Genomic DNA, 10,082 nt, shown 5'->3' with positions numbered 1-10,082 from the left:
TGGAATTTCTCTGGCTAGGGGTTGAATCAGAGCTACAGCTGATGGCCTATGCCACAGCCAAGCAATGCTGGATCCTTAAGCCACTGAGTGAGGCCAGGGATCGAACCTGTGTCTTCATGGATACTAGTCAGGTCTACTACTGCTGAGGCAGGACAGGAACTCCAAGTCTTTGGTTCCTGAGAAGGCACTGTAGCATGGTATCTGTGCAGGGCTGTCAACCAGACTTGCAGGGTTCTTCTGTGGCCAAGTGGCAGTAGAGGGAAGTAGAATTCCTGACTCACAACTGATGCAAAAATATTAACTTTAAACTCTGTACTGAATTCAGATTAAATTATAACATTTCTCTCTAATGATATGTTTGGGTGGTTTTTTTCAATGTCTTTTAATTTTGCAATAGTTTTATATTTACAGAAAAATTTTGTCACAACTGATGCAAAATATTAAGTTAACTTTAAACTCTGTACTAAATTCGGATTTCATTAGATTCATGCCTAGTTTCTGTTTTCTCTTCCAGGATTCCACATTTTATTTTCTCATCTTGTCTCCTCACCTCTTCTGGGGTGTGACTGCTTCTCAGACTTTCATGTTTTTTTGTAACTTCCCCTTTTTTTTTTTTTTTTTGGCTGCACCTGCGGCATGTGAAAATTCCCTGGCCAAGGATCAAACTTGAGTTATGGCGCTCACAGCATCACATTCTTAACCACTAGGCCACTAGGGAACTCTGACATTCAATCAATTTTTTTTGAGGAGCATGGAACATGTATTTTGCAGAATATCCCTCAATATGAGTTTTTCTGATGTTTTATTAGACCTTGGTTATGAGTATGTCAACCTGCCTTATCATGGATGACATTAACCTTGATCACCTGCTGAGTAACTTCTTGCCAGATTATTTCTTATAAAGTTACTTTTCCTCCTCATTTTTGTCATTTACTATTTTAAGCAAGTCAGTAAGTGCAGCTCTATTGCAAAAGTATTTGATTTTCTGTTGTTAACTTATTTGTATTTTCCAAATTTTATACACTATCCACAGATTTTTCTATTAGTCAGTAGTAAAGGGGGGGTTAAAAACCTGTTTTGGGGGGTTTTGTCTTGTTGTTTTGTTTTATTTTGTTTCATTTTTATCAAGAAGAGTAAAAGTATATCTTTTAAATTTACTTTTTCTCTTCCTTCCTCCATTCTTTCCTCCCTCCCTCTCTCTCTCTTCTTCCTTCCTTCCTTTCTTTCTTTCTTTCTTTCCTTTATATGGCGACACTAGCAGCATATGGAAGTTCCTGTGTCAGGCATTGAGTCCAAGCCACAGCTGCAACTTATGCCACAGCTGTGGCAATGCTAGATCTTTTAACCCACTGCACTGAGCTGGACATCAAACCTGCTTCTCTGAAGCGACCTGAGCCACCACAGTCAGATTCTTAACCTACTGTACCACAGGGGGAACTCCTCTTTTTTTTTTTTTTCCAAATTTTTAATTCTGGTAAAAACACTTAAGTGAAATTTACCATCTTAACGATTTCTAAGTATACAGTTGAGTAACAAGTATATTCACATTGCTCTGAAAGAGATCTTCAGAATTTTTTCACCTTGTAAAACTGAACTTCTATTTCCATTAAAGAGTTAGTCTCCATTCCCCAACTCCCAGGCCCCTGGCAACCACCATTCTACCTTTTTTTTATAGGCATATCTCGGAGATATTTCATGTCCTGTTCTAGATCACCATAATAAAGACCACAATGATAAAGCAACCATTGCAATAAAGTGAAGAACAGAAAAAGGGCTATGCCCTATATATGAATTTGACTCCTTGAGGAACCTCATATAAGTATTTGTCATTCAAAGACTGGCTTGTTTTATTTAGCACATGTCATCCATGTGGCAGCATGGGTCAAATTTTTCTTTTATTTTTTTTCTTTGCTTTTTAGGGCTGAACTCATAGCATATGGAGGTCCCCAGGCTAGGGGTCAAATCAGAGCTGTAGCTGCCAGCCTATGCTACAGCCACAGCAACATCAGATCTGAGCTGCGTCTGCAACCCACACCACAGCTCACAGCGATGCTGGATCCTTAACCCACTGAGTGAGGCCAGGGATAGAAACTGGGTCCTCATGTATGCTATGCTAGTCAGATTTTTTTCCACTGAGCCATGACGGGAACTCCAAAATTTTCTTCCTTTCTAGGACTATTTTACCATATATATATATATATATATATATACACATATATGACACATTTTATTCATCGATTTATTGTTGGTGAACACTTGGGTAGCTTCCACCTTTTGGCTATTATAGGAATACTGCTATGAACATAAATGTGCAAATATCTCTTCGAGACCCTGTTTTCAACTCTTTTGGATGCATACCCAGACCTGAAGTTGCTGGTAATAACAATGATATGGTGGCAACAATAGTAATACGGCAATTTTACTTTTAATGTTTTGAGCAATTATCTTGCTGTTTTCCGCAATCGCCGCACTCGCTGCACCATTTCACATTTTCATTAACAGTGCACAAGTGTTCCTATTTCTCCACATCCTTACCAACAATTTTGCTTTGTCTTTTATGGATATTAGCCATCCTAATAGGTGTGAGATGATAAAAGGCAGTTTTAAGAATAATATAAATCCCTCTCATTGGTCCTTCCTCCATTACCATGACCCATTGTAGTTCTTTTTGGTGGGACCATATATAAGCACTTGTAGCTTAATACAGGCTGGAATATTGGGGTCAGGTTTTATTGCTCTTGATCTTGAAGGGGTTGTTGCTGACATTTTTGCATTTAATAATAGGCTCTGGCTTAGGCTATGCTCCTCAGTGGCTAATCCAACTTGTCTTTCCTTCTATCTCCTATCTCAGCTCAAATTTAAAGGGGAAATATATGAAAATCATTTAAGTTAGATATTCTGAAAGAAAGGGAGATTTTTAGATGGCTTTTCTTACGACAAAATTTTAACTAAATAAAAGTCATACAATGATTTGATTTATTCATGTTAGTTTTTTTTCAAGAGAAATATAAAATATTCCATTAGTTTGTTTGAAACTGTGAATGCGAAATAATCAGAAATAGGGAATAAAAATACAAATAATAATCTCTATTTTCCCATAACAAATAGCAAAGGAAAAAAGAAAGAACATGTTAAGGATAAGAGACAGAAAAAAAAAAGAAAAGAAAAAAGGAGATGGACAAAAAAAGCAGAAAATATTATATACAGAAGAAGAGAAGATATAGAAATATACATTGCTACAGTTATTTTATTTTATTTTACTTTATTTTATATTTTGCTTTTTAGGGCTGCACCTGCAATATATGGAAGTTCCAAGGCTAGGGGTCAAATTGGAGCTGTAGCTGCTGGCCTACACCACAGCTCACGGCAATGCGGGGTCCTTAACCCACTGAGCAAGGCCAGGGATGGTATCTGAAACCTCATGGTTCCTAGTCAGATTCATTTCCTCTGTGCCATGACGGCAACTTCCATCCTTATGGATCTTAGTTGGGCTCCTTACCACTGAGCCACAATGGGAACTCCCGTTGCTAAAGTTATAATGAGAGGAATTACATTAAACACATCTAAATACCAAGGAAGAAATACCAAGAAGAGTTCCCATCGTGGCTCAGTGGTTAATGAACCCAACTAGTATCCATGAGGATGTGGGTTGGATCCCTGGCCTTGATCAGTGGGTTGTTAGGAGCTGTGGTGTAGGTCACAGACTCGGCTCGGATCTCGTGTTGCTGTGGCTGTGGCATAGGCCTGCAGCTAGAGCTCCAATTCAACCTCTAGCCTGGGAACTTCCATATGCTGCAGGTGCAGCCCTAAAAAGAAGAAAGAAAAGGAAAAAAAACTTCCATTGTTTAGAAATATTAAGGTCACTCTTCTTATAAAAGATGCTATTCCACTTTCTAAAACATCCACCTTCTCCCCCAAACTTCTTGGAAGTGTTGCCCATCCTAACTATTTCCTCCTGCCATAGTCCATTCAAACTTCAACCCAATGTAATGTGGTTTCCATGCCACTTCTCCATTGAACCTGCTCTGCCAAAACCTGCAAGTTGTCACATAAAACAGAAAGTGACAGGAGTTCCCATCGTGGTGCAGTGGTTAACAAATCTGACTAGGAACCATGAGGTTGCGGGTTTGATTCCTGGCCTTGCTCAGTGGGTTGAGGATCCAGCATTGCTGTGAGCTGTGGTGTAGTTCGCAGATGTGGCTCGGATCCTGTGTCACTGTGGCTCTGGCATAGGCCGGTGGCTACACCTCTGATTAGACCCCTAGCCTGGGAACCTCCATATACCACAGGAGTGGCCCTAGAAAAAGGCAAAAAGACAAAAGAAATAAACAGGAAGTGACACTCTGCAGTCCTGCTTCCCCAACTACTTCTCTAACCATCACCCATGACTTTTTTGGAGAGTGCCCTCACCCACTTTTCTTTTGGTGGTCTCTAGTGTCAATGACTTATCCCCCCTGTTCCCACCTCACTCACTGGACAACCTCTTTAAGTCTTACAACCTAAGCTATCAAGAGACTCTGAGTGTGTGCATAGCATCGAAATCTGAAGATCGTACTTTTTCTGCCTTAGGCCTTGGTACCTTCTTGGACTCTGAGGCCTCTCAATCCATCTGCCAGTTGGACACATTTCCCTGAGCTTCCCACTGACCCCACAAAGTCCCAATGGGTAAAATGGAACCCATCACCTTTCTGGGCTCATTGCAGTCACTTCTAAGTTGGTAGGATTAGAGAGCAGGCAGCCAGAGAAATGGAGGGACCATGAGGGCTCAGGAAAGGCCAGGTGAGGTGGGCTGATGACTTGCGGATGTGAATGGAGCAGAGAGAAGAACCAAGGGTGAATGGAGAGTACCTGGTGTCAGAGGAAGGAGCAGTGGCCAGGAGAGAAGTGAGGAGGGGAACTTGGAGGAGAGAGGAGGACACTGCATGCTTTTCGCGAGAGCACACGTGGAGGGATCCAGGACCAGAGATGCCAGGAACAGAGGGTCAGTAGACACCACCACTGATAAAGGAATTTGCCGTTAGTGAGCCTATGGTTCCTGTCCTTTTCCATGATATATATTACAGAAATCTCGACCTTTACAGCAAAAGGTTGAAATCTTCAGGTCCCCAAAATAGAAATTTGAAGATACACAATAATCGTAACAGTCCAGTTGAGTGTGGTTATAGCGCCATCCATCTGGAAGAGAAGGACATTCACACTCAGTGCCAGAGAACAATACCTGGAAGGACCTTTCCCAACTCACCAAGCCAAGTCTCCAGACTAGGGATACAGCCACCTCCCAGTGAGGGCTCCCTCAGGCTGGAGCCCCTACACAGTGTCAAGAGTCAGGCACCGAGTTCCCGTCGTGGTGCCAGTGGTTAATGAATCCGACTGGGAACCATGAGGTTGCAGGTTCGGTCCCTGGCCTTACTCAGTGGGTTAAGGATCCGGTGTTGCCATGAGCTGTGGTGTAGGTTGCAGACTCGGCTCGGATCCCTCGTTGCTGTGGCTCTGGCGTAGACTGGCAGCTACAGCTCTGATTAGACCCCTAGCCTGGGAAACTCTATATGCCGCGGGAGCAGCCCAAGAAAAGGCAAAAAGAAAGAAAGAAAAAAGTCAGGCACCAGCTCAAGCCAGAAGAACCTGACCTAACGGAATTACCTTTCGCCGAGAAAATGAAGAAATCTCTGGTTCTGCATCCAGGACCTTGTTCCATGATGCATTTGTCTTTGCCCCTCAAACACTGACCTTTCTTATAATTTTGGCATACCATACATACTGTATCTGGAGCTGCAGAAAACAAACAGGAAGACTGGTCCCAGACTTGAATGTGCTGATATCAAGGTGAGCTGGATCACCAACAGGGCCGAGGGGGAAAAGCTTTAACATAAATAGTTCCTCCAATTTACTCTGGAAATGTTTGCATCATAATGTGACCATTGATATTTTAAGGATCAGGGTTTTTCACACAGGGATCTTGATTTGGTTAATCTAAGACAAAAGCTGTCCCCTTCACTATGATGCTATCTTGTGTCTCCATCTGAGTCCAGAATATAATGGGACATGAGGACTTCACTGGCTCCAAGGGGAGGATGCAATCTCACAAAATTTCCTACTGTATCACCCCATAAAAGATACCTGATCTGCAGGCATATCTACGTGACAGCTGTACTTGCAGTGGAAATACTGGTTCAAGATAAACCTTTCAGGAGTTCCCGTAGTAGCTTGGGAGGTTAAGAATCCAACTAGTATCCATGAGGATGCAGGTTCAATCCCTGGCCCTACTCAGTGGGTTAAGGATCTGGCATTGCTGTGAGTTGCGGTGAAGGTCACAGACAAAGCTCGGATCCTGCATTTCTTTTTTTTTTTTTTTTTTGTCTCTTTTGTTGTTGTTATTGTTGTTGTTGTTGTTGTTGCTATTTCTTGGGCTGCTCCCGCGGCATATGGAGGTTCCCAGGCTAGGGGTTGAATCGGAGCTGTAGCCACCGGCCTACGCCAGAGCCACAGCAACGCGGGATCCGAGCCGCGTCTGCAACCTACACCACAGCTCACGGCAACGCCGGATCGTTAACCCACTGAGCAAGGGCAGGGACCGAACCCGCAACCTCATGGTTCCTAGTCGGATTCGTTAACCACTGCGCCACGACGGGAACTTCGGATCCTGCATTTCTGTGGCTGTGGCTCCAATTCAACCCCTAGCCTAGGAACTTACATATGCCACAGATATAGCCCTAAAAAAAAAAAAAAAAAAAAAAACCCAAACAAACAAAACAAAACAAAACAAAAAGATAAGCCTCTCAGTGACCTGTTCCTTGGTAGGTGACTGACACTTGGATGCTTCTTTACAGAAAGTCTTGGGCAACATTGGCTCTGCCTCTTAGGACCATCCCAGCAAGCCAAAAAGCCTTCAGATGAGAAGCACCCCCAGCACCCATCTGTCCCCAGGAATGATTGAGCCCATTCTGAAACCTTGAATCTGAACTCTTTTCCTGGTAGCAGTTGGTGTGAGGACAGCAGAGACAGACCTCAAATCCTCCCTGGTCAGATCACCCAGAACCTCATCCTTGACTTGGTCCTCTCTCAAGGGGGTCTGATCATCACCCCAGTGCTGCCTCCACGTCCTCACCTCCTACCCAGCTTCCACAGGGACTCACCCACTCCTTGGAAGAAGACCAAAGGAAAGACTGCCAGCAGCAACAGCAGCAGCAAGGGCTTGTCCATCTCAGTCTGGGAGGCCAGGAAGATGCAGAGGTGGCCAGAACAGGGGAGCAGAGTGCCCAGGAAGGGTGAGGACAGGCTGCTCTTGTGTGCAAGTGAGAGAAGGTGGGAGACTCTGGACTGAGTTGCTCCTGGGCTGTGGGCAGAAGCTTCCTGTCACTCACCTGCCAGTGGGCGTTTCAGAGCCACGTAGGTCCAGGAAATGTTCCCACAGAACCAGCCTCCCACAGAACCATCCTCCTTCATCCTGAAGATGAAGAATGTCCTTGGTGCCCGCTCCTGTTCTTTCCAGGCTGCCTCTTGATCAGTGGGGACATGATGCCTGACCAGCTCTGCAATAGTCCCTTCTCTTTACTCTCTGGACACCTCACTGCCTCAGGCCCAAGAACAAGAGCTTTGAATGTGGGCAGAGCTTTGATTAAAAAAAAGCCGTTTCCTCTGGGTCCCATGTCCCTAATGATCACCTCTCCTCCAGTCCCAGGTGGCAAGTTAGTACCTGACCTGGGCTGACACCTGCCTGAGAGGTCAGAATGCATTCATTCTAAGTATGTGCCTTTTGCTTTTCTTTCTCCATCCCTCTGTTTGTACTCATATATAGCAGGACCCTGGCTCTCTGCTAAAAAAAAACAAAACAAAACAAAAAAACTCATGACATTTGTTAAAGACAAGTTAGGTAGACTTGATTCCAAGGGTTAACTATAATGGGGTTTTGTAGTAGAGTGGAGAGACTGGACTCAACAGTGAATACAACAGGACAAATGGAGATTAATAGCCAAGGAGCAGAGTGGGAGTCAGTGATGCTAAATTACTAAGAGGAAACATCAAATCTAACGGAAACTCTATAAATGTGACTCGACTGGATTCTTGCTCAAGGCAGGGTAGGGTGATATGTTATGGAGGCTGGGAATAAGGAATTTGATCAGATATCAAGGTGGAGGGTTTCTACTAAACAGATCTAGCAAGATTCTTGCTAAAATTGAACTGACTCTGCCAATGACAGGGTCAAGGTCAGGAACTAGTCGAAGAGTACTCAGAGGAGGAGTTCCCCGATGGCTTAGCAATTAAGGATTCATTGCTGTCACTGCTGGGACTCAGGTTCGATCCCTGGCCCCAGGAACTTCCACATGCCATGGGAAAGGCAAAAAAAAAAAAAAAAAAAAAGTACTCAGGGAGTTCTCATCATGGCTCAGTGGAAACGAATCTAACCAGCATCCATGAGGATCCCTGGCCTTTCTCAGTGGGTTAAGAGATCTGGCATTGCCGTGAGCTATGGTGTAGGTCATCCCACGTGGCTGTGGCTGTGGCTGGGGCCAGCAGCTAGAGCTCTGATTCAACCCCTAGCCTGGGAACCTAAAAATCAAGAAAGAAAGAAAAAGAAAGAAAGAAAGAAAGAAAGAAAGAAAGAAAGAAAGAAAGAAAGAAAGAAAGAAAGAAAGAAAGAAAGAAAGAAAGAAAGAAAGAAAGAGAAAGGAAAGGAAAGGAAAGGAAAGGAAAGGAAAGGAAAGGAAAGGAAAGGAAAGGAAAGGAAAGGAAAGGAAAGGAAAGGAAAGGAAAAGAGAGTACTCAGAGGAGGTGGAGTCGTGTTTGGTCAAAGTAGAGAGTTTTTGTCACCTCTCAGGACCAAATATGTGTTGGCAAATGTGAGAGTTGTAACAACACATTTAGTATCTCCAAAAACCAGGGTCTACATCCACCGCTACAAATGCAAATACATCATTTAAAACATATTTTCAGCCTATCATAAACACATCTTAAGCAAATATACAAAAAATATTATCCAAGCAACAAAAATAATAGAGGCCTTAGAGATAAATAGATGGCTAGGTAATTTACAAATTATAAAACAATTTTTTTCTTTTTTTGGTCTTTAGGGCCACACCCATGGCATGTGGAGGTTCCTAGGCTAGGGGTCCAGCTGGAGCTGCAGCTGCTGGCCTATGCCACAGCCACAGCAACATGGGATCTGAGCCATGTCTGCTCCCTACCACAGCTCATAGTAATGCTGGATCCCCAACCCACTGAGCGAGGCTAGGGATCAAACCTGTGTTCTCATGGATACTGTTTGGGTTCGTTACCACTGCACCACCATGGGAACTCCTAGAAAATTGTTTTAAAATTTTTGTCTAATATATCTGCAATTATGTCTTTTCAGGAGAGTTCATATTGATTTATTCTCTTCCTTTGGGCCATACTTTCTTGCTTCTCTGTATGCCTTGTAATTTTTGTTGTTGTTGAAAATTGGATATTTAGTCTAATAATGTGGTGGCTCTGGATATCATATTTTCCCATTTTTGCAGAGAAAAGGGGGATCAGTCTGATTTCCAGATATTTTTTGATTCTTGTTTTTTTGATTATTGTAGGCCTTCTTTGTGCTAAAGGGCTGCCTGGGGTGTAAACTTTAGAGTCTTCTTAGAACTTTTCTGTCCAGTGCCTTTCCTTCGTCATGTGTGGTCACTTTCTGATTTTTCCTGGGTATGTAGATGCTCTTGAGTATCCTAGTCTTAAATATATGGCTCCTTCCGAAAGAAGTGTGGTCCTGTAAATCCTCTGGAAGTCATTTCAGCCAAATGATGAGAGGATTGCAACAAGGTGGGGGAGATGCAACAATGGCCGCCCACGTCTTTGTAACTCTGTGATCAGAGGCGGCAATCAGAGCCCAGATTCCTGATACTTGGAGGACAAGATTCTTTCACCCATACCAGCTCTTGCAATCTGAGTGCAGGCTACCCCAGGAATATGTGCACAGTTGCCTGTCATAGGATTAAAGATGGAGGATGGGTAGCTACTACTGTGCTAAATGATGAAATTGATCATAATTAACTGCAGTTTACTGTTCAAGTTTCCCCTGGAAGCTGCAAGCCTTCCATGGACTCCAGAGTTCCAAA

At 43.4% G+C, this 10,082-nt stretch overlaps 1 protein-coding gene across 2 annotated transcripts; it reads right to left on the bottom strand.

Moving 5' to 3' along the window:
- LOC110262290 (acrosomal protein SP-10-like) lies at window positions 4,240-8,300 on the bottom strand. Of its 2 annotated transcripts, none has more exons than XR_002347111.1 (3): window positions 7,134-8,300; window positions 5,641-5,769; window positions 4,240-5,175 (listed from the first exon to the last, which is right to left on the bottom strand). XR_002347111.1 is itself a non-coding variant. In XM_021102697.1 (3 exons), the coding sequence occupies exons 1-3, from the start codon at window positions 7,441-7,443 to the stop codon at window positions 5,027-5,029; spliced, it is 360 nt and encodes a 119-aa protein (XP_020958356.1). In that variant the 5' UTR covers window positions 7,444-8,300; the 3' UTR covers window positions 4,240-5,026. The 2 variants fall into 2 exon arrangements, 1 of the variants encoding a protein (XP_020958356.1); XM_021102697.1 differs by having other exon boundaries at window positions 7,362-8,300.

Source organism: Sus scrofa, chromosome 9 (genome assembly GCF_000003025.6).
Source record: "Sus scrofa isolate TJ Tabasco breed Duroc chromosome 9, Sscrofa11.1, whole genome shotgun sequence".
NCBI lineage: Eukaryota > Metazoa > Chordata > Mammalia > Artiodactyla > Suidae > Sus > Sus scrofa.
This window is presented reverse-complemented; position numbering and strand designations above follow the sequence as displayed.